The sequence below is a fragment of the Anser anser genome (assembly GCF_964211835.1).
Source record: "Anser anser genome assembly, chromosome: Z".
NCBI classification, from domain to species: domain Eukaryota; kingdom Metazoa; phylum Chordata; class Aves; order Anseriformes; family Anatidae; genus Anser; species Anser anser.
In genome coordinates this window covers 65,646,016-65,671,571 of record NC_139723.1, presented here as the reverse complement: position 1 = coordinate 65,671,571, position 25,556 = coordinate 65,646,016, and the positions used below count along the sequence as shown (strand labels likewise).

Here is a 25,556-nt window from a genome sequence, read left to right as displayed (position 1 = left end):
AGAGAAGAATTTTGCCAACAGTCTAATTACAGATGTTCCATACTCCTGGAAAAAAAAAAAAAAGAAACAAGAAGGGGTGAGACAATATATATATCAGAGATGCCTCTAGTTCATATTCTTGTACTATTCAGAAACCTGAGTTTACAACAAGAATCTATTAGACTTACAACAGAAAAAAAAAAAAAAGTCAATTAAAATACCTATTACTGTGTTTCCCAATTACTGTTACAGCTCATCTGTGAATAGAAAGCCATTGATAAATTAAAATTGGCTTATGTGCCAATCTTCTTGTATATAATTGCTGGTTTCTTAGTTTGCACAATTAAAAAATCCATCAGCAAGTCCAAAAAAGTGGACCATTTTTGCTTCTCAGAAAATAAATAGCTGTATGAGGAGCATACTGTTTTCTCATAACTACGGGCAAACCCTCAATCTTTTTCCCAGTGAGAAGGGAAAGGAAAAAATACCTTCAAAATCATAAATAAAGCTCCCTTAATGATGATGATTCCTAAAAAATCTAAGGATTTATAACATTTGAAACAACGCAGAGAAAGATAGGATGACAATCCAGTCTTATCTAAATCTTCTACAAGGGAATTATTATTGTCTCATCATGTATTTTCCATAGTGATAGTCTTAGGGTTAAAGAATCATTGTTTTCAGAAGCAATAGGTAGATTTAGCTGAGTAGATCTGCAGATTTGTGTCTCCCTGTGAGAAAGTGCTCTCATTACCGAGCAGAAGGAGGTCATTGTTGCCATCTGTGGTGTCTTTATTTAGTGCAGGTTCCACTACGCACAAGGAACAGTTATGGGGCAATGCCCTGCATGTGGAATGTGCAAATAAATGTCTCATTTGTCCATTAACAGTTGTGTAACTGTTCGTCTTCAGGACAGAGGAAATCCTGCTTAGAAAGAAAAGTCTAGACTTTTGAGAAGTGCAAGCAGGCTCTTGAACATGCTCGTATGCATATTGGGACATGAGGATTTAGGAATTAGAGGAAAAGAGCAGTAACTCTTAAGAGCTAAATTTTGGATCTGTGTGTTGAATGTGACAAGTGTGAGGAACTACAGTCTTTTTGCAAACCTTTTGTTGGTAAGAATAGCTCAAATGAAATTAATGTATTCCAATAAATCCAGATGATGAGGGGAAAAAAAAAAAAAAAGAAAAAAAAAAAGCTGTATCCCCATCGAACCCATCTAATGCAGTAATTCCGTGGTGCTGAACTGGGAAACAACGTTCAATGCACATCTAAGAATATAGGTGACACTAAAATGTATAAAAACATCTCATATGTAAGCAAAATGTAGGACAAATCAGTATATCAAAAGCCTCCAAAAGGCCATTTATTACCTAAGTACGTATTTTATGGTTCTTACATTCAGTTATCAGAAAAATAAAAACAAGTGTATATATAACCCAAAGTTCAGAAATTTAAAATACTATTCCAGAGGAAGAAAACATGGTGTGTTCTACTTTTGCAGTATTTGGCTAATTGCTTGTTCATACTGTATTTGGTTAGATGAATTCTGTAAGGTTAGATTTAGCCCTGGGACTGTCTCTTGCATCAAACATCAGAATCCTATTCTTCTCTAGGATTTATCCAAACCTGTAGCAACTCTTGCAGAAAATGCTGAAATTACTGGGAGCACTTCATGCAAAATGGAGGGCTAGATAGTGTTCTTGAATATGTTAGTGTGGTTCAGAAATAACAGCCTTCTTCAGAAGAACTATTCCTGAGTTATACTAAAACAAATTACATTTAAATCTGAGGTATATGTGTTTTATCTTCTTTGGTTAATACAAATATGATTACATTAAAAACTGTTCTGCCATCTGCCAGTTTGAAAAGAATTGCTGTTAAACATATTGTGGTTGTTTATGCAGAGAGAAAAGTCCAATTCTAATCAGCTAAGTGATCACTGATCATACAGGTGCAATTCTTATAGGAGATGTGTTACTTAAAATGACAAAGACAGCAAACAAAACTGCAGAGATTATTGTTAAGATTTAAATCATATTAAGCCAGTACTAGATACTGTAGATTACTGCAAGATAAAAAGTACTACAAAATATTGTAAAATACGTAATAGAACTTAAAAGTGTCTGAGGAGTCTTAATTTATGTACAGTTTTTAGGATTTTTGTTGTTTATCTCAGAGTAATTTTTTGTGCATTTAAGTATGTTTTATTGCTGTGTTTTCTAAGCATTATTTTCAGTTTGAGAATTAGCATTCTATATTCTTTTAAAATACTCCTTATGTGGTCACTGAGAATATTTATTTTCATATCCTTTGAAAACAATGTGGGATTTGAAAAAGGATCCATTTTCAGTATGTGTTTTTATAAGCAATGAAGGACTTGACTCTGTATAAACCAAAATAATAATAATAATAATAATAATGTCTGTCAGGCACTTAATATTTCAGGAAAACTAATCAGGGACTTAAAACTGTCAAATGTTTTCAGAGCTGGAATCACTGAAAAGAGTAAGAAATACTATAGCAAACATCAGAAGAAGTATGCTAAAGGTGGATTCCCTTCTTGTTCTGCCCTAACAGCAGTTCTGTATTAACAATAAGCTGCAGAAAATACCATGTCATGTATCGTACAGTTTTCAACAAATGCAGACTTCAGTTTAAAAGTAGAAAATTAGATGTGTCTGAAAAGAAAAGCACATATTATAGCCTAGCCAAAGAAAATAAATCTCCTAGGATGGGCAGCTTTATTATTATGTGTATGGTCCCAAAGCAACGCAGATCACAACAACTGCAATTTCCAGTTATCATCTCCTGCCTTTTTGATGAGTTCTACTTTGTAATGGATCAGAGCAGGTGGGACCAGTCTTCCTTTGTCCCTTTTTACTAAGTCCAACATGCTTTCTTTTCAATCCTATGTCTTTTACAGCCTTCTCTTTTTTTTTCTACTTTGGCTGCATTTTTTGCTTGCTTAAGCATTCTTAGAGCAGCTTATCACTACTGTGATTCTCAACTGTTTTCATTGGTGTGTGCAAACATCAGTAGTCTTCCTTGATATGCTGTGGAAGCGCTAAGGTTGTTCTTTCCTTTTAGGAAGGTTCTAGTAAGTTCTGTGAAACCTTCATAGTTCCATTTGATTTCTGATGTCACTTGGAGGGACAGGAACCATTGAGAACCTTAGAAAACCACACAGTTTGTCCTTCATTGGAGCTAGATAATGGCAAATCCATGCGTCAAATATTCCTTTGAGGTTGCTCCCTTCTTCTGCCCACAGAGCCACATGCACAGAAATAAAACAAGGCCTATCTTATAATGGCCTCATCTATTTTCTTACCTCAGAATATGTCTGAGCATTTTCTTCCTTGGTGTCACTAAAATAAGTGGCAGAAGGTACATCCTTTCTAGGCAACATATGGTCTCCTTTGTCAGAAATGATTGTGAATCTCAAATACAAGAATTAACATGTTTTAGTATGCAGTATTCATTTGAACTGGACTACAGTAAAATTGTATCTGCACAAACTGATAGGGTTTTCCTTAAAACACAGTATCTAAGCGTTTCTGACAAAAGAGCTGGACTTCACATTTTGACTGGATTGAGGTACAAATAATGACCTCTTAATTTTGGTCAGAAAGAACCTATTTTACTAGTTTAAAAATGTATTGTCTGCTCTGTGTCTTATAGTCTTTGGCCTAGATTGGTATTAAGAAATCATTTGAGCATAGCAGTCCAGTCTAGCATTGCTGCAAATAATTTATCGGGTAAGTTGCTTTGGTTCCCATGAGGAAATCTGCAAGTCTAATTTTATTTCATATTCAGAAGGGTCTTTTGAAATATCAGTTTAACCACAGGAAATTCAATCACTGTAAAGAATACTAGCAATTGTTGTATTGTGAAAGCTTCATTTATATTATTCATGGGCTAGAAATTTGAAAACGTGCTGAGAAAATGTTTTTCATTTCTTGGTAGTAGTATTCAGAAATGCTACAGGTTTACTAGAAAATCAGGTTTCTGAATTGTCGTAAAATCCAGTCTGAGGGGTTGTTTTACCTTTTAACAGCACTATATAGCAAACCAATAGCAAGAAGGTCTGAAGATGAAAAGGCCCAAATCCTGACTCTTTGGTCTTACCAATTACTTCCCTACTGAAAGCACCTTTTGAAAAGGCACTGAGAACCTAATTCTCAGGCTATGACTGGGTAGATCAATTCTTTTGTACTCACAGAAACAGATGAGTTTTAAAAAATTGTATCTTTATGCCCATGCAGCATCCTCAGCCCACAGAAGTGGCTGAATCTGAGTAAATTATTTTCTTAGTGTCTGAAGCAACTAATTGGATGTGTGGGATTACTCTTGATTTCAATTTTTGTTTTCAAAATTGTTATTACTGAGACACCCTGCAAAGATAGCTTTTGTGAAAAAGATCTCTAAACTTCCATTCTCCTCACAGTGTTGTATCACATGACTAATATTTTAAACACTGGGGAAAAAAAAGGAAATTTGGGCAGAAACTACAGAACCTAAAGACTACAACTGATTAGTTTCCAATCTGAGTGTTTCCAAAGAAGGGTGGATTATGCCTCATCCAGCATTTGTAACCTGAACTGTGACTGTGAAAGTGGCCCTGCAATCTCTTTATGCAGCTGCATGAGGACCAAAGGTAGCTGAAACAGGATGGCAAATGAATCCTTCAATCTACCAGAAAATGTCTCTTCAAAGCTTCTAAAGAGATGGAGAGAGCTCAGTCACTTATTTATGCCTTTTCCAAAAGTGCACAGGGGAATAAAAGGACCGTGTAATCTTAGCAAAGACAAGCCAAGTTCAGCTGTTTTAAGCCCAGAGCTTTATAGAGCTAAAGAATTCATAGAATCACAGAATGATTTAATTTGGAAAGGGACCTTAAAGATCCTCTAGTTCCAACTCACCTGCCATTTGCAGGGATGCCTTCCAGTAGATCAGGTTGCTCAAAAATCATTTTTAAATACAGTTTAGTATAAACAGCTTTTTCATAATATATTTAGTAGTTTATGAAGTAGATTATTATGCAGTTGCTTGCAACGGTAGGAAGCAGGTTTGATGACTGTCAGGTCCTTCCAGTCCCACTCCTAACTAATTTTTTTCTTTTTTGTTGCAGCCCAGAAGATGGTGAAATTCATCCTGAAATCTGTAGACTATACATCCAGTTGCAGTGTTGCTTAGAAATGTACACAACAGAAATGCTTAAGTCCATATGTCTGCTAGGATCACTGCAGTTTCATCGGAAAGGTATTGAATTGCACAAATATAGAGATGCTGATTTAAACAAAAGAACAGTCTTTGGGAGAATGCTTGGGTGTTCATGAAAGACAAAGCACCAAACTGTAAAAGGAACTATACCACTGAACCTTTTTAGTTACTGAAGAAAGCTGTATTTCCATTTCATTACCATAATTCTTACAGGAGTGTGTCACGTCAGGCATGTGTCGTGTCAGGCATGTGTCACTAATGTCTCTGTAGTTTTGAAGTCTGAGTTTGTTTTTTTGTAAGAGTGGTCCCAAACAAAAACAAAACAAACAAAAAAAATTACTGCCAATAAATCAGTGGAGCCAAGCTATCTTAGTCATTAAAATAACAACTGCAGAATGAAATCTGTAGAAAAATTTTAGTTCATGTAATATCATGAAATTTTGTTTTGGGTCAGGTTTCAACACTTAGATATGTTTACTTTCTTATGAGCTTTGTCAGAATTATAGCCAGGATACCCTATGTACATGTTTTAATTCATAGGAGAATTTTTCTAGCCAGACTACAGTTACAGTCATGCTCAGTACTCAGAGGACACCTGCAGGACCTTAGTTAAAACAGAAGATAACAAGAAACTTGACCTGTAACACAGGCTGCCTAACAATTTAAAATAACTACCTCTCAAATTAAAGTTCTTTTTTCTGTTTCCTTTGCAACATAAGTTTGTTGTATTCTTCTGTTTTTGTTTTACCACAGAAAGAGTTTTGTTCCCAAGAGTTAACTTTGAGAAAACTACTAATGTGTCCCTAAGTAAAATACATTTTTAACAGCCCTTTGAGAACAGTGGTGTCTCTGTGCCTTATGTGTACTGTTAAGGCTTGACTGGTCAAAGGCTGGACAGAGTTAAGGCTCATCAATTGAACTAGACAAAATGAAGTTTGTTCTCCAGAAATATCTTGACAGAAGAAAGCAAGTTATACACCTCCAAAATTACTTGTGTATCCTGAATAAACCATTTTAAGGCTTGTCTAATCAAGCCACTGTGCTTGCCATTTACTTTACATGAACTCAAGTGCTCCAAAGTCTCAGAGGTATTTACAGACAGAGCATTCACCCATCCTACTCAGACAAAGAAAGCGCGAGAGTACCCTGAGGGCTACAGTGGCAAAGAAGTTCACCCCACATTTCATACTAATGAACAAGTCTCTCAAGTATTTTGGATGACTCTAAAATGTCATCTCTCATGTGGGCTTCCTAGGAATTGTGTAAGGTGATGTCTGACAGAGCTGATTCTGGTGCTGTGTTTCCAGAAACGTGATGTCAGTGTGTCAGCTGCTTTAGCCACACTGTCCTTTCTGGCTGAACCTGCCACAGTTCTGTCAAAGAAATCCTGATTCTCAATGGTGCATGTTTTACCTTTTCTAATGGTTAGCCCACCGGTAAGAAGCTGCTGATGAACTAAAGGAGTAGATAGTATAACTTGAAGAACTCTCTAAAATAAGCAGAGCAATTCTGATCACACTGATATCTGTATTGGTATGAAAAAAAAATAGTAAAGAAACAGCTAAATTAACAGAAGCTGATTACTGCATAATTACCATGTTGAGGTATTTCTTGGGTAAAATATTTAATGGCAAGTGTTTGGATGAGCAGTATGACAGGTGTTAGCACTAAACCAATCCATTACTATGTCCAGCAATGCCATTTTATAGAAAAATATCGATAAATATTAAGAGCATTTTATGATTAAAAGGCCGTCCACCTTTATAAAAATATATACTAGATTCAGAACTGGAACCTGCCCAATAAGGTATGTTTATACACAAAGGAGATATCCTTCATTCAGTGAAAATGTGCCTCTCTAATAATTTCACGTTTCATTAGCCATCCGTTGGCTAAAATGTAGAAATGCAGGTAATTTACTGAAAAGGTTACACAGTAACCTCATTATTTGCTGATGGGATACACTGATTGGAACTATATATATGATAACAGTAACTACTTTTTTCCCAGATAATATCTCAGACAAAGTTATTGTTTTGTAATAAACCTTACGCATTTCCTGTCATGCTGAAAGATTCTGTAAAGCATTTTCTATATCTAGCTATAGGGTACAGCTAATGCCAGTGGTACTTTTTATTATGAAAATTAGAGGTTTATAACTGCAGAATTGAACTTCTTAGTGATTTTCTCAAGTCAAAAAGAGATCTACAAAATTTAAAGAGGCAGAATTAACAGAGCTATCATCTACCAGCTGCTAAAATGATTCATCATTTTTTTAAGACAGAATGTACTACATTTCCTAGCATTGGCTACAGTTGTCAAAGTACTTTATGTAACTGCAGAAATTATGTAGCCTAGAGTGACCCAAGTAACCCAGATGAGTCTGTCTCCCCTTTATGTCTGGATGGTACCTACATGATTAACCTAAACCAAACTTCTATTACATGTCTAAAGTTGGATAAGATGAATTCAGCATCACAGTACGAGCCAACTCATTTCCTCTCTGGCAGTACTTTTGTTATATGCAATACGCATTGGTTCCTCACCTCACCATACAGAAAGTCATGGTAGCTATTCAGCCATTGCTAAAGAGAATAATTTTTATCCTTTAATTATCCTTTATCCTTTAATTTTTAACGTAGAGATAACAACAGTAACTTGGCTCAAAATTTCTGTGACATCCTTTGAGAAAAATGTGAATAGGCAAAAATTGTATTATCACAAGGATTTTAATACACTGAATTGTGGAATGTAGCTAGTAAAATGCTGTTTTCATATATGAAGTACCTGGATACTTACAATGCCTGTAAGTCTTGCAAAGGCATCATGCAACAAAGGAAGTTCCAGTTACATGTTAATTATTTTTGCACCGTGGTGGTGGTCAAACATTGAAATAGGCACCCAAAGAGGCTGTGAAATCTCCATTCTTGGAGATACTCATAACTCAGAGGGACAAGACCCATTTGAGGACTTGCAACATGACAGAAGTTGGCCCTGGTTTCAGCAGAGAGTAAGACCAGATGGCCTTACAGACAATTTTGTTCTGTGATTCTACGTGTACCAAAACAAATTATTTCCCAAAGAGCAGAATAAACCATTTCTTTAATTTCTTTACATCTGGAGAACGGTACTGCAGTGTAGCCAAAGTGCATAAATTTACCTCTAGAAATGAAAGAGACAATAATTTCACCACTATAAAATATATTGTCATATTGCTAGCATATAGCTTTTACTTTTTTGTCTGTTCAGTTTTTCCACCAGTTTTTCACCATCTGACAAATGATACTAAACAAAATAAATTGTTTCTCTTGTCCATGAAGAGGACTACCCTTAGAAACAGTGAATATTTCCAAAATACGTTAACTTTGATAAATTCATGTCTGGTATTATTCCCTGCATCTAATTTCTTGCTATATCTTGAAGCTTATTTTTGAAGGTAGTATTTTCCATTTGTCTATAATATTTTCTGTTTTTTAGTCCTCTTAACTGTTGGATAAGTGGTTTGTTGGGCAGCTAAACTCCACCTCAATTGCTCTCTCACTCCCCTTCCGCAGAAGAAAAGTATGCTGGAAAGGGAAAAGAGAAAAAAAAAAAAGCCAACAGGTTCAGATAAGGATAATTTAATTAAAGGGAAAGGGAAGAGGGAAGAAACAAGCACAGGCCATGCAGAAGCACAGAGAGAGGGGAAAAAAAACTCTCTACTTCCCATCAACAAGCAATGCTCAGCCACATCCCAGGAAGCAGGCCCTCATTATGACTAGCAGCTTTTTGAGAGGACAGACATCTTTGTAACAAGAGCCACCCATCTCCTTCCCCTTCCCCACCTTTTATTGCTGAGTGTGACACCACATGGTATGGGATATCCCTTTGGCTGATTTACATCAGCTGTCCTGGCTGTGTCCCCTCCCCACCTCTTGCCCACCCCCAGCCTGCTGGCTCTGAGGGGTTTGGAGGGAGCCTTGGTGCTGTGCCAGCACTGCTCAGCAGTAGACAAAAAATTGGTGTGATACCAAGGCTGTTCTAGCTACAAGTGTAGAGCATACCACTGTACGGCCTGATGCAGGGAAAGTTAACTCCATCCCAGCCAAACACAGTACAGGTTTTTAAATCTCCTATAAGTTTTCACCAGTTTGTATTCTTATTTTGGAGCCATCAGAGATTAAAGAAGAATAACATACAGACTGTTCTCACCAACCTGCAGTTAATAAATAATAATATGGGAACTGCTATCCTGACCTGGTATCTTGACCAGACATTATCAAATAAACTACAGAACTGATAAAGCTAAAGCAGTAAGCTGATGCTCTTTTCCCAAGAGGAACACAGCCAATGATCCCTACTGGGAAACAGATGCTCTTTTATGAAACACCACGCTGCAGTTCAAAGGGCTGAGCTCTGGGTATTTTCATTCTCTGTCTCAGCACTGATCTCCTCATCTCTCCTTATCTTTCTGTTCTACCGAACAAGCATTACTACATGTACTGCATATTATATATCAAGCTTCCTGTACAGAAATTTCTTGCATATTTACAGTACTTCAGATTAACTTACTACTGTCATACAACCTCTGCTAGAAAAGTCAGTCTGTTATTATTTTTTTTTGAGATGTAAGAGTCATAGTGGGGCCAATAGCCATAAATATTTCCAGCTTTGTTATGCAGTAAGTAACTGAGGTAAGTGGTCTCTGATAAATTTGGTTCTAAGACACATACACCACAAAAGTGCAGTGTTGAAAATACGTTTTGATTGCAGAGTTCAATATTCAAAAGCTTTGCAAATGGCAAAATGAAAAGTGCACTAGTACCCTTAATTCAATCTTTTTGTATGTATTAAGTCTTTGCTTATCTGATCATGCACTTTATTATTCCTACTTTTCACAGTCCCAGAGGTCCTAGATAACTAATACACATGATAATATTACACCAATATTTACTTGGGCATTTATCTGTCTTGTATCCTAATTGTTCAGTGTCATATATTGTATTTATTGCACATAATTCTGTTCTAAAGGCATTCTGTTCTTTCGACCTTTCTTGGTAACTCATACCTTGATGTGAGTGTCTTCATTATGTTGAATAGTGAGGTCGTAGCAATTTTTCCCATTGTAAATGAGGAACAAAGAGCATTTAAACTGGAGGGTGATAATTTAAAATTTGAGATTGCAGCATACTTTTTGTGGTGTTGTGTATATGTTTAGAGTAATTTCTCAGTAGCTTCAGTTGCAGCTGCAAGCAAGGAGTCTTGGGGTTCAGCAACCAGGTGCTTAAAAGTATTTTGTCGGTAACTATTTTGAGGACCTGGGCTTAAGCAACTCAGATCACATGAAAACTCTGGTTCAGAGGAAGGTATGTAAGTTCAGTTTTCAGTGCAGCATTGTGTCTTCCTGCAGTCCCTAACATCATGGCCTTAAGGATCTTGCTGTCTTTTTTTGTCAGAACAGGATGACTATGGCAAATACTTACTGATGAGGATGACAAAATGGCAGATGACAGCTCATGTTCCATCTCTTCAAGGAGATATGAAACTTCTCACTGCATTTGTTTACCCAAGCATATTTCACCTAATTTTCTTCTGCATTATTATCACACTCTGGCAGAACTTCTCTGGATAGAATCATCTTTCTCAGACTTTGTCAAGCAACAGATGAGTTCCCTTACCTGGGGCCTGGAGCTTCTATTCTAGTCCTGGTTTTGCTTTATTTGTCCCCCTGTGTCTTCTGAACTATATAGCTTTGAGCCTTAGGAGGCAGTGTCAAATACAGGTCTTAAACCTGGTAATACCTTTAAAATCATAAATTATAGTTTCATGGAAAGCAAGATATTCTAAATTAGTTTAGGTACCTCTCTGAAGTGTTTACAAAATTCAGCTCTGATTTCTTTACATGCTATATATCTTGTTTGTTGACATTACATGTTCCCAACATTGACTATTTTGTTGCTTTTTCAAACAAAACCTGTCTTAGCTCTTGGATATCAGAGGAAATAGTTGACATATTTTCTGTGTATGGAAGCTGCTGGATGTGATGATCCTTTTTCTCAACTAATAGTGAGATTCTCAAGATCCTACACTGAGAAAACACAGAATTACCTCACAGTTTTAAGTGTATTGGTGTATTCAGTCACAAATATTTGTGCTTTGGCTTAAAGGTTTGCATAGATACCTAATAAAGGAATTCATTGCAGTTGAATGTACAAAAATAACAGATAAAAAAGCTTTGCTTATTCATATATATACACGATAATCATATATTCCTTTCATTGTAAGGCACTGTAAAATGTTACTATAATCACTCGATCATTATAGCATGTCACTGTAGAAGTATATGTCACTGAAGCTGAATGCCTGTACATGTTTACCTAGAAACCATTAACTTCTTAGGATCATCTACAGATATAATTAGCTTGTTTGGCTATGTAATTACATATATTAGAAAATGTTCTAAGAAATTCTAAACTGCAGATTGCAATCATGCTGCTACCTAGTTATGCAGTATTGGAGCAGGGTACTCATTTTTCTAGTTATGGGACTAAGCCCATACAACAAATCTCTGAGTGGTATAATCATAGCTGAGGGCAGAAGGATACCAACACTAGGATACCTGAGTGGTAGCTACATGAAGAAATTCTAGGAATATTTAGATAAGACAGGGAGGAATTGAACACAATGGGAAAATTATGGTTACATGCTATGGACAGAATATACTATGCTTTTTTGATGTAAATTCGTACTCTTTATTTCTTCCACTGTTGGTACATCAGAATGATAATAAGTCACACATAACTGTGTATTATGTACCATACCAGAAGTTCATAGGATAACTGGTGTCTTTCCAGTATGCATTTTGTAATAGAAACATACGTTTCCTTCAAATAACACCTAAGAGTATGTGATAGATTATATTACAGATTACAAAAACAAACCCTCAGTTTAGTGAAAGGATTTTTGTTTTATGTGGCTCTGTTTAAATTGCATGCCATTTAGAATTTTGTAGGGAAAAGGAAGGATTGCTTAACAATCTCAGCATTCTATTTGAAGACTGACAGATAGGTGTGAGAAGGATCAGATGTGAGAAAAGAGAAGCACACGTGTGGAGAAACAAGCACGTACAGCCCCAAGAATCACCCATTCCCATGTGGACACTGTGGAGAGGCCAAAATGAACAGAAAAAAAGCAGACATGGAAGGAGGAATAAAACACACTTTCCTCCACAGACTTTCTGTTCTTGATATTAATATTTACAATGAACCAATCTCTTGAGTTCTGCAGTTCCAAGCGTAGGTCAAGAATGAAGTACATCAAGCTCGTAGCTGTATTTGCAGCAACACATTTCCTTTTTACTTTCTACGTGAGTCTTTCCTATTCACCTTTTTATGTTCTCTTTTTCTTTTATTTTATGTGTGATCTAGTGCGTTTATTCTTAATTGCCAAATTAGAAGTCTGATACAAATGCTGCCTTCTTTTTGAGATGTGTTCTCTTTGATTTCCTTCAAAGATCTTTCCAATTCATCTGCAGTGAAATCTAACTAGCTTTGAGGGACCTATCATATATATATGTATGCATTATGCAAGTTTCTCTGGGACACAGGTGGTGATAAAGGGAAGGCACATAGGGTAGCATAACAGAATCAAATACAGAGGTCACCACAGAAGTGGTAAGGAGCGCAACAGGTGAGGGACATAAAGCACAGTGATCACAGGTGGTGCATGTACCCTTACTGGAAGGATCATTTTCTATCTTATTTATCCTCATTCAAGTAGGAGCTTCAGCATTATTCAATTCAATTAATTTAATTTCACGCTAAAGGTGAATCTCCACTTCTTAAATAAAAAGATATACTGAATTAGAGGCTAGGAGACAAAGAATTCATCGAGTTTTGTATTAAAATATCACCAACAGTAAAAAGAGCCTCTGTCTAATCAACTGGCACAAATAGCTACTGTGTGTCGACACCTCTGAAAACATTGTATGCATGATCAAACTCCCACTGAAATTAATGAAAGTCTTTCCAACTAGTAAATAGAAAGTAAAATTTAGGGTTCATATCTCTTTTTAAGAATTGGTTATATAATACAAAGGATATCTTTACCACAGTAGAAGGGTGAGAAGATTAAAGAGCTTTTGTTTCCCTACGGTGTGTACCATGTAGTACGAATGTTAAGCCTGAGTCATATATATTATTCAAGCAAAGCCTTTATTATTAGCTGACTCTTTAACTGTTTTCAAGTGATTGAGCAGATGCTCTGAAATTCAAGGAAAGCTTCATGAATTGCTCACAATACAACGGAATTACTGGTAAAGAGCTCCTTTCAATTGAAAGGAAATCTGTGCCGTTCATTCTGCTAAATCTGCAAGAGCCTTCCTTTGTGCTAACAAAAAGAACATTAGTCTCAGTCAGTCTGTTCTTGAGCTGGGAAAAAAGAATCTTTACTGTTTTTTCGTCTGGAAGCAGTATTGTTTCCATTGAAATACCTTTAACGTCCCTGATCAATGCATCTATAGACAGGGTTGTTCTTGACAGCATGTCACCAAAGTTCGGGTCAGAGTTCCAAAACAACACTTCAAAATAATGGCAGAATTAACTAATACCAGTTGCAGTAATAACACCTTGTGATAAATTAGTTTCTGTGAAGCAACCCCCTTTTACTCTAGTGGTGAATTATTTGTAACAGTATTTTGTGTTACGGGCTCCTTGTACTGGGAAAAGTAATGAATAGCGGAGCTTACAGAAATGAACAATTCAGATTGCACAATATGAACTACCTTAACAGCATAATCTGCAGTTAACTACTAAAAATAATCTGAAAGTTACACTGTTGTGGTTTAACTCAGCGGGCATCTAACCACCACAGAGCTGTTCGCTCACTCCCCTGAAGTGTGATGCAGGAGAGAAGAGATAAAAGGTAGAACTCATGAGCTGAGATGAAAGCAGTTTAATAAGACAGAAAAGGAAGGGATGATGATAATAATAATAATAATGCATACATACATACATACATACAAAATATGATGCACAATGCAATTGCTCGCCACCTGCTGACTGATGCCCAGCAAGTCCCTGAATATTGCCCCCACCCACACCCAGTTGATTGTTCAGCATGACACTGTGTGGTATGGGACATCCCTCTGGCCATCCTGGGCCAGCTGTCCTGGCTGTGTCCACTCCCAGCTCCTGGTGCACCCCCAGCCTCCTCGCTGGCAGGGCAGCATGAGGAGCTGAAACGTCCTGGGCTCTGTGCAAGCATGGCTCTACAACAGCTAAAACATCAGAGTGTTATCAACACTGTTTTCATCAAAAATTCAAAACATGGCACCATACCATCTGCCACAAAGAAAATTATCTCAGCTGAAACCAGGACATACATCTATAAAGTGACGCACAATAAAATGTATAATCTGACAAGTAGACTTAGGCTGCTGTTCCACAAGCAGTTGAGTCAGCATAATAGCTTCTTGTCACCAGAAAGGCTTGGATCCCTTAGTTTCTATCTCCCCTCTTACCTTGCCTCCACTTCTTCCTGCCTTTTCCTGCTTCTAGCCACATGATCAACCTCCTTCTGTCACATGCCTGGAACATGCTGGGTTCTTTAGTGACCGGATTTAAATCACTGCAACATCAGAAAACTGTTCACTGCTTATTTTTCCATTTGTTGGGGTAATCTTCTACCATTTGATGGGTTGAAGTGGCTCACAGAGGGATCTGGCACAGCAGAAGCTAGCAGTGGATGCCACAGTAAGCAGCAGAGAAAGGACACAGGACATATTTTTTTATATATGAGAAACAGGTTATGCCATCTCTAGGAATCACAGTTAGATGACTTTTTTTTGGGTGAGAGGAAGAAGCAGGGAGAAGTGTTTCCTACTGATTTTAAAGGATAATGAAAACAATAACCAAATATTTTCCATGTTATAAGTAATATCTAATTTGCCATTCAGACAAATAGCTGAGAATTATTTCTTTTTTCAATGAAGGAATAATTTACCAGAATACAACAGTTTAGGTAACCTTCTCAAAAAGAGATTTTTAAGGTCCAGGAATTTCTGATTTTTTTTAAAGGGTTTACAAGAATTCTTATTTGTGATATGGAGAATTAATATGGTATGGTCTGTAATCTTAGTCTCTAATGGCCAAAAATATATATATATATATATATATATATATACTTAAGAACCACTACTATGTTCTTGTTCTTGTTCCTGTTCTTTGTCAAACCTTAAAAGAAGTTACTCAGGTTTGTCCAGATGTGAAAATTTTCCAAGTTGCAAACATCGTTAGATGAAAAAACATTTCCTATTCAACTTCTCAGTACCACTGTTCAAAACTTTGGTGTTTTTTTTTTTAATTTGTTTCTTTCTGAAATTGATTACATCATTTTGTGAGATAACTAAGAGAGGGAAAACTTTAATTTCTCAATATTGTGTTTGGAATGAACTCCAATTTGAAATTTATTATTTAAATGATGCTTGCAAATAGAATTTGTCCAATCCTATAGTTGGTACCAGGTCTGTACTTGATGCTACAGTGGGTGGGTACCCAACTGGCTGGCCATGAGAGGTTTGCAAAGATACCAACAAATTCCCAGAATACTTAACTCTCTTGCATGCTTTTGCATAGTCCACATCCTATATTCCATTCTGTCTCTGACAAATGCCCTGGCAGATCTGTCATGAAGCCGCCACTCAGTTCCAACACTACGTTTTATTTTCATATAGTAAGCATGAATTACGCAAGTATAAGCATGGCAATTCAGAATATACTGCATATTGGACTGTGAATGGCAGCAGCTATATACAGTTATTAACATCATCAAGTTCGAAACTGCACATTTTTGTCTTTTGCTTTCCCTTAGTACTGCAGTAATACTAAGAGACACAGATTACAGTGTTCTTTAATGTGAGGATTTTTGAAGTTGCTTTTAGAATGTATGCTCTAGTTCTCTATTTATTTTGTTCTGTTTTGTCCTCTGGTCCTTATTTTATGTTACAGCTGCTGGAATTTAACCAAAAATCTTTGTGATACTTAATAAGTAAAATTTGAAGCACCACACATGCCAGCATAATATTTATTTTTGTGCAGTTTGGCAGGAGTAACATACAGCAGCAACATGATTAACAGATTGGTGTGGCCTGCTCTGTCTCTGAATGTTTCTTACTCAGAATCTGGATTCACAAATCTCTCTCATTTATGCCATGCAAGATCAAAACCAAAACATCAATGACATAATCTGAGTGTACATTTTAATTTATTAATAACAGGATTACATATTTTTTAAAAATATTTTAAAGGAAAAGAGCCTTGTGCCCCACCCAAGTTCATGGATAAAGTGGAAGAGAGCTCTGAAGTACCTATTTTGGAAGACACATCATCATCACCAACAGATATTCAACATTTATGGCAGGTTTCCACAGATATTGAAAACACTGAAAGGTATGTGTATGTGGTGGTTTTACTCGGGTGGGTGGCCGAGCTCCACGACAACCGCTCTCTCACTCCGCCCTCCTCAAAGAGGAACGGGGAGAAAATATGATGAAAAGGGCTCAAGGGTTGAGATAAGGACGAGGAGATCTCACAGTAATTATCGTGATGGGCAAAACAGACTCAGCATAGGGAGATAGTAAGATTTATTGCCTGTTACTAACAAGCTAGAGAAGCGAGAAACAAAGGAAAGAAACCAAAAGCACCTTCCCCCCCATCCATCCTCTTCCACCTCCTCCCCCCAAGCGGTGCAGGGGAATGGGGGAATGGGGGTTATGGTCAGTCTGTATCGCTCTTCTCCGCCACTCCTTCTCGGTCACTCTCGTCCCCTGTGCTGTGGGGTCCCTCCCACGGGATGCCGTCCTTCCCGAACTGATCCGGCATGGGCTGCCCACAGGCAGCAGCTCTTCAAGAACTGCTCCAGATATGGGTCCGTACCACGGGGTCCATCCCTCAGGAGCAAACTGCTCCAACCTGGATCCGCCATGGGCAGCAGCTCCTGCCAGGTCACCTGCTCCTGCATGGTCTTCTCTCCATGGACTACAAGTCCGGCCTGGAATCTGTTCCAGCAGGAGTCTTCCACAGGCCGCAGCCTCCATCAGTGCAGGTCCACCTGCTCCACCGTGGTCTCCTCCACAGGCTGCAGGGTGGAACCCTGCTCCACCGTGGTACTCCATGGGCTGCAAGGGGACAGCCTGCTTCAACATGGTCCTCACCACAGGCCGCAGGGGACTTCTGCTCCGGCACCTGGAGCACCTCTCCCCCTCCTTCTTCACTGACCTTGGTGCCTGCAAGGCTGTTTGTCACTCCTCTCACTCTCCCAGCTGCTGTGTGACACAGCATTTTTTTTTTTCCCCTGTCTTAAATATGCTCTCACAGAGGCTCAAACAACATCGCTTATTGGCTCAGCTCTGGTCAGCAGTGGTGCTCTTACCTAACATGGGGAAGCTTCTAGATTCTTCTCACAGAAGCCACCCCTGTGGCCCCCTGCTACCAAATCCTTGCCACGTAAACCCACTACAGTGTATCATTTTATTCTTAAGTAAAACAAATTTCTGTCTATGATTTACTTAGTCTTTCCCAATTAGGCAGCCATTGTTGCTACCATAAAAGATGTTAGTAAATTAAATAGCTGTTAATATTTCTGTTATATGTAATATCTGAGAGCAAATCCAAAAAGAAAAGCAGACAGAAGTGACATTTTTAATTTTGCTAATTACCAGAGGGTAATTGTCTAAAACAAAGGGCAGGAAACTATGGTGCTTATGGGCCAGGATCTCTAAAAGGGAGAGCTTCCATTTCATCTTAAGTGGCTTCTGATTTTGTATCTAAAATCTGCTTGCCTGCGGTTCTTTATTCATAAAAAGCACAGAACGTAGTCCACAGAGTTGCTTCTGCTCATAGTTATGAATGTGGAAGCCTTAGGAGGGGAAGGAAAAACCATCCACAAGTGGACTTCTGTTACCCTCTTAGCTGCAATTGGAAGACAAAACTGAGACCCTTTAGTAGGGAGTAATCCTGATTACCAACATTTCTTTGTAAAAATATCCTTTTGATGATTTTGTATTATAAGCAGCTGCTGAGATTTTAATGGTTACCCTGTTTACTTATATAAAATATCTGTTCTATTGAGTAACTTGGTAAACATAACTGAGCAATAAGAAAGACAGTCATGCTGCTTCATTTCTAAAAAACATTTTAAAAGTAGATGAATGAGGGAAGACCACATTACTTTTAAATCCTGAATGCCTTAAGACATTGTGAGCCTGCACACAGAATTGCTGGTCTGCTATTGATCTGTAAAACAAGAACCTTTTTACAACTTCCGGCCTCTCTCAGAATGTATCTTTATGTAACTAGCTTTGTGAGATGGTATTTTGTTAGTGTATTTTCAATCTACTGCAAACGTCACGCCAAAGTCCTCCTAAGAGGAGTGAGACAGCCCAGTTTCTAAAATTTTCACTTAATGGCCAGGGAGCTTTAGTAACATAGATTGGCCATATGTATGATAATTGCCTTTTAAACAATGAAACACATTCATGGCACAAGCTATAAAATGCTGATACGGTTAACATTAGTGTTTGTGCTAATTGTAAGGCATATTGTGCGTTTTGCCACATGGGATCACATTGTGCCCACCAATTCATTTAATATTGAATACTCGGGAGCCAGAATGGATCACAAATTTGGACTGGAAGCCACAAGTTAAAATCAGGCTGGCTTAGAAGTACACCCATATTGAATCTACTGCCCTTTATTTTGGTATGCACCTTCTGATACATGTGTTTGAACCATATGCTTGCCCAATACATTTCTGTATTATTTAGCTTGGTTTATTGCCTCATTATTTCAGCATACAAAGCTATGCTGTGAGCAATTCACCATTTAGAGTCTTCAACTGCTGTTCTATTGTATCTCTTCCAACTTCTGTTTCTACAGAGATATGAGAGAAATGAAAAACCTTTTAAGCAAACTCAGGGAGACTATGCCTTTACCACTGAAAAATCAAGGTAGGTTTAACATTTTCTTCATGTAAGGAAAATTAAAATAATTAAAGGTTTTGCCCTCCATTAAATCTGAAAAAAAAATCTAGTTTTTTTTTTCGTTTTTTCTTTTTTTTTTTTTTATAGAAGTTACAGAAAGAAAAATCTAGGTGTAGTCCCTTCCCTACTGATTCAGTGGAGCCAGAATTTGTGAACTTTGTCCTCTCGAGTTTTACTTGAGAACATTACCCTTCAATGTACATTATTCTGGAAGTTTGTAGATATCCTATCTATAGATAAAATAATAGACTTTTCCTGGTGAGATGAAGGTAACTGATTCCCTGTGTCAGGAGGCTTTCTTTTTCAAATGTAATGAAGGCGTAAATTGCACAGACTATGATGGGGATCATGCTGGGTGATAGGGTTTACCTCTGCAAGGTTTGTAGCTTCTGTATCATGACTCAGTGATAAGAAGACACTGACCCTATACAGAAGAGATACTTGCCTGGAGACTGCTGATAGCTTGCTTCTCCCAGTAGTCAGGTATGAGGCATCCTATAGCACACTGGGAGTAGGATTTCCATCTTATGCATGTATTTAGCAAACGTGCCTCCATTTTGTGGCATAACAGTCAAATATTCGGCACCTATAGGGACTATCTTCATGTGAAGAACAATTAAAAGATAATCATTTCCTTTTTTTTTGTTTCTTTTTGATAATGTGCATTTCTTAAATGCTGCGTAGTCTAGCAGCTGGTGAAGTACACCTAAAGTGTCCTAGAGCTTGTCTCAAGTAACTAAGCAGTCTAACATTCATAATAATGTGTAAAAAGATAAAGATAGAATGGATGATTTCATCATACAAGTAAGAGTTTATGTCAGGGATGGCTTGATAGAAAACCATTCGGAAGAGAAAGGGAATTGCTTAGCACAAGAAGGACATGGACCCATTAGAAAGTCCAGAGGAGTGCTACAAAGATGATCAGAGATGTGGAGTACATCCCCTGGGAAGACAGGCTGAGAGAGCTTGGTTTTTCAGCCTGGAGAACAAAAGGCCCCGGGGAGACCTTACAGCAGCCTTCCAAGTACCTAAAGAGGGCCTACAGGAAAGCTGCGGAGGGACTCTTTGTCAGAATCACAGAATTGCAGGGGTTGGAAGGGACCTCAAGATATCATTGGGTCCAACCCCCCTGCCAAAGCAGGTTCCCTAGAGCAGGTAAAAGGGAGTGCAGTGATAGGACAAGGGGCTGTAAAGCAGAAGAGTGTAGGTTTAGATTAGGTATAAGGAAGAAATTCTTTACTGTAAGGATGGTGAGGCTGTGGAAGCTGTGGATGCCTCATACCTGGAAGTTTTTTTGGCCAGGTTGGATGGGGCTTTGAGCAGGCTGGTCTAGTGTGAGGTGTCCCTGCCCATGGCAGGGGGATTCGAACTGAATGATCTTTAAGGTTCCTTCCAACCTAAGCCATTCTGTGATTCTGTTATTCTATGATTATGATGCATGATATTGATGTGCTATTGTAAAGACTGGGAGATTGTCATAAAGTCTGTGCCTAGCCTAGAAGAAAGGAGTGTGGTAGAAATAAAGAATGAAAAGACACATTTTAGTGTATAAAGCATATAGGAACTTGAATTCAGAACAAAAACAAAGGCATACTGAATTCTCTGCAGTCTTGTGTCTATACTAGCCTTCAAGACTGGCACAAAAATCACTGATCACCTATGTGGCAGGCTGGGAAACACACGTTAGAGTTTGAAGGTTCTGAGACATGCCTCAGGATCCAGGAATCACATTTTTTTTGATTGTTTGGGTTTTTCTTTGTTTTTTGTTTGTTTGTTTGGTTGGTTGGTTGGTTGGTTGGTTGGTTGGTTTTGTTTCCTGCTCCCACACAGCACAAATATGATAGTAGTTTACAGCTGACCTCTGAGAGCTGATGCCTCAGAAATGGCCAGTTACACTCATTATTAATACAGAACCTATTTTTTTAATAATCTAAGACCTTTAATTGACAAAATTACATTAAAGTATATGTAAATAGAGCAAATGAATAGCACTATAGGTAATTTATGTGGTCTGGACTTAATTTTTGCTTTTATGTAAATTACAAGCATGGTTTATGAGATGACTGAATGCTATTGAATGAGTTGATCTTTACAAGACCTGATCTTGCTTTAATTTAATTGAATGTTTCGCTTTTGACTTCAACAGCCAAAAGGTTTAAGGTTGTAAGCCCATTAAAGCTTTACATAATGTTACTGACTGCTTGCAGACCTGTTTTTTGTATGGAATCATCGTAAGAGAAAGCAGGAACGTTACTATGCTAAGAAGCTGATGTGATTTGTAAGCTTAGGAGCCATAATATTAAATGATGTCTTACTTATGTTCTTAAGCATTTGTATTACAGTGGTGTCTAGACCCTACAACCAAAACTAGGTCCCTGATGTGGTAAGAATAGGAACATTCTTACATTCATTCCTGAGCAGAATATGCTTATTAGCCATAGTTCTTGGTCTGAAACACTGCGTAAAGACAATTGAAATTAAAAGTAAATTCTAAAGGTTTTTCAAGATAGTTCATTGACAGTGCATGCGTTCAGATAGGTATAAGCATTTTGAATTAATTTAAAAGAAGGTGTTGTTTCCTTAAGGTTGTGCCATTGAACTGGTATTCATCTTGCCAAAACTTCTGTTGCATTATCAAGGAAATCCTGATAGCATTTTAAGACTCCTGTAACAAGTTCAGGTTATTATTTTCTCTATGCCTAGAACAACAGGATCTAGTCCTTGGTCTTGTAGGTGCTCTGAAGACACATAAAAGATATAAACTCATTTGTGAATGTGCATGTTTATATTAAATTGTGTTTTTTTTCTTTCATCACAGATGATAGCAGCCTCCTAAACTTGACTCCTTACCCCTTAGTAAGAAGACGGAAGCGAAGATTCTTTGGACTGTGTTGTCTTGTCTCAAGTTAGAAGATTAAATACAGAAACACCAAGAAAATCATAACTTTGATTAAACCACTGTCATTTCATCACTGAAAAGAAGAACATTACTACTCTTGATTATAAAATATATTTTCTATGCTGGCCTATTCCTTTTTCTCTGTTGTTCCATCCCCCTTTTCAAAATAAGGGTTTTAATAGTTTAAAGTTATGGTGGTCAAGAACAAGTTGTGGAATAGATCTAGCATAACTAAGAATGTTTTTAAAACTTTTTAAAGTATGTTTTGCATGCTTACTTTCAACCACTGAGAGAAAAAAAAGAAAAAAAAAACATGAATAGGTCATTAATAGGTTAATAGGTCATTTTTAAGTTTTTTATTGTTTGAACTACAGCAAAAAGTTTGTGCATAGTACAGTATTCTTATTAGTATCATATTGAAATACTTGATCATATTCTAACAGTCTTTAAGCATAGAAAACTATTTAACAGCAAAAGTATTAAACTTCTAAAATATTTAAACAATATTGTAACAGAATTTGCACAAAATCTCCAGTCGCTTTTTGTGCTCTCGTTCATAATTAGTCTTCCACTATATCTCAATTTAAAAGCTTCATAGAAAAATATCTTAATTTATGATACAGAAACCATATATAAAAGTATTTAGAACTTGTAAATACAGAGAAATCATAATATCTACATACTGTACAATGCATAGAAGTAACAGATTTCCTTTTAAGCCAATAGTATCTCTACTGGCTTTTGGGAAAATAAATAAATAAATAATTTATTAAATGAAGATGTAGTAAAATAAACAATGTAAAACACAACACCAACCCATTTTGTTTCCAATAGAATTTAAAGCATGGTGTCTGCATATCACTAAGTATTAACTCTTATAGGGCATGCTAGAATTATCTCAGACTGTAAGATATTAAACGTTTTACATTGTTAATAAAGTTTTTTATTTAAATTATCCTGTGTCTAGTTATATTGCCAGAATATGTGTTTTTGCTAATTTTATTGTCAAAAAACTATACAAAGCTTTGATAATTTTTTTCATTTCAAGATGTGTGTTTACAAACAGACAAAATATTATAATGAATATATAAATGCTAAAATGACAGCAAGTAGCAGAAATAGATATGAATACACCAGACTTGTACTGATATTTCAGGATGGTAGGCAAGATACCAGAAATAAACTTGTGCTAGACAGTCACACTAATCTGTAACTATCATACAGAGCAGGTCACCTTGCCCATGTAATGCATGAGGAAGGTGACTTTCTTCCACTCCATCGTGACCCAGCATATTAACAGGAATCAAATTCCTTCTTACTGCATAAAGTTTTAGTGGTGGATAAGGAGAAATTGTTTCCTTGTCACAGGAAACACCTATACAGTTATATACTCCATGTGTTTTGTTTGTGGACTATTTTTGGTTGGTTGAGTTTTGTGGTGTTGTGTTTTTTTTGTTTTTTTTTTGGGGGGGGGGTTTGGTTTCGTTTGTTTTTTTGGCAAGACAGTCCCAAAAACAGTTTATTACAGAAAGCTATTAACTGAATTGTATCTGGCAGCTATTAAATTTGTTCTGACTCATTTTTCTACCATTTTTTTTCTCATCAAAATGCTGAAAAACTTTTTCAGCTGTCTGCTGAAAAAGTAAGAAAACATGCACATTGTCAGAAGCATTAGTGTACTGCATGGCCCAAAAATTGAGATCTAATTTAATCCAAAGAGAGGAAGACAGGATTTTTTTCTTTCTGAACAGTGATCCTATCAAAGGCACACCATTCCAGTTTCAGGAAGTCATTCAACAGAGCTTCCAGCATTTCCCTGAAAGGTTATTTTTCCTTTCACTGAGACACAGCAGACAGTTTTTTGTTGTTCTTGTCATTGCTTTTTTCCAGGTTGTAATCATCTGCTCACCTTTCACTCTTCCAGACAGAAAAAAATATTTTTGAATAATCACCCCCAAATAAATCCTTTAAATGCAATGAGGAAAAATGCATGTAAAAAACCTTAATAGAAATTGTGTGTTTCCATAAGTAAAATGAATTCCATCTGAGGAATGCGTGAATACATACTTCAAGAACACATAGCTGCAAGCACAATTGTATTCTTTAAATAGTACAGAAAAAGGTAACTCCAATGTGTTTTATGATTTCAGGTCACATTCTTCAGAGCATACCACATTTAACATGGGAATACCCCTATGTGGTCACAAAACAGTGTGTGCACATGTGCACATACAGCATGTGCATGTATTAAAGGAGCATGGAGTCAAAATCCACAAATCTATGACAATTTCCCCACAGCAATGTCTTCATTAATCAGATACTAGATTTCTGTAATAGTAACAGAATGTCCAAGAGATGGCAGCACTGACATGTTTCCATTAAAAGTGTTCCAACTGATACATGTGCTCTATACCTCCATCCCCAGAGACAGAACGGGTTTTGCAACTAAGAGAACTGGAAAAAAAACAGCTCTTGATGTTTAATGGTTATTAAAAAATACTGCTTGGGATGATAATCTATAACTACAGTTAACCAATTAATTTTGATTCAACGTAAGTTAAAGAAACAGACAAACATTATTTAATTAATCCTGTAGACATTGATGCCAAAAAAAACAATGAAGACAACAATACTGTGTATGGAGCAAGAGAGAAAGAGAGAAAGCAGATGGCCTTTGTACAACTTTCACACAAGCATATAGTGTTAATTCTTTAAAATCTTGTTATATTGGTACATACACAGAAATTGCGCTATTAGGTCAGTGTGGTGTCTTTAACTACTTTCAAATAAAGGCAGATTAAGCAGTAGGCATGTCTAGTGCAATACCTGCCCAGCTATTGTCACATGGAATTTAACATGCTATGTTACATGACAGTTCATATCTCTGTATTTTTAATGAATTTATTGCAATGGAATATGTATTAATGAGACAAATGTATATATGTTAATTAATTATGCAAAGCTCTTGACATCAATCTTATCACAGTGAGTTTCACAACTTCAGCTCATCCTGTGATGGAAGAAGATTTATGTACATTGTCTTTAAAGGTTCTAAGTCTTTTTTGTTCTCACTGTTTTGAAGTGAACAGTAGTATGCACATTCTTGTACCTTTTGTTATTCTGTAAACTTTACTTGTTTCTCTTCTAAAGAACTAAAGACGGAACTAAAGACAACTCAAATTTCAATCTTTGTTCATTTTGAAACCTCTCCATAGTTCTAATCATTTTTGCAGCTTCTCTTCAGTCCCTGGCATTCATTATAGTTTACTGATCCTAATGGGCACATGCTTTCACTTCCAAGCCTAAAGAATATTGGTGATTGGGAGCTAATGGATTGTCTTCCAGTTATTCTTTAATAGACGGTGGGCATGATACAAGGCCTAGTAAGTATCCAAACTGAAGAGGTGCTAAGGGATAAATTGGCTTCTTCAGGAATAC

General features: G+C 36.9%; 1 protein-coding gene across 2 annotated transcripts in view; it reads left to right on the top strand.

Moving 5' to 3' along the window:
* RGS7BP (regulator of G protein signaling 7 binding protein) overlaps positions 1–23,073 on the top strand; it is a gene marked incomplete at its 3' end in the record, with an annotated part of 44,819 nt that extends 21,746 nt beyond the window's left edge. The window contains exons 3-6 of one of the 2 annotated variants that reach the window (XM_083818299.1): positions 5,111–5,241; positions 16,487–16,628; positions 19,116–19,186; positions 22,038–23,073. In XM_083818299.1, the coding sequence (XP_083674425.1) occupies positions 5,111–5,241; positions 16,487–16,628; positions 19,116–19,186; positions 22,038–22,129 (436 nt within the window). Of the gene's footprint in view, positions 1–5,110; positions 5,242–16,486; positions 16,629–19,115; positions 19,191–22,037 lie in introns of those variants that run through there. The other variant, XM_083818300.1, reaches the window with a different exon arrangement.
* Positions 23,074–25,556: the final 2,483 nt, after the last annotated feature.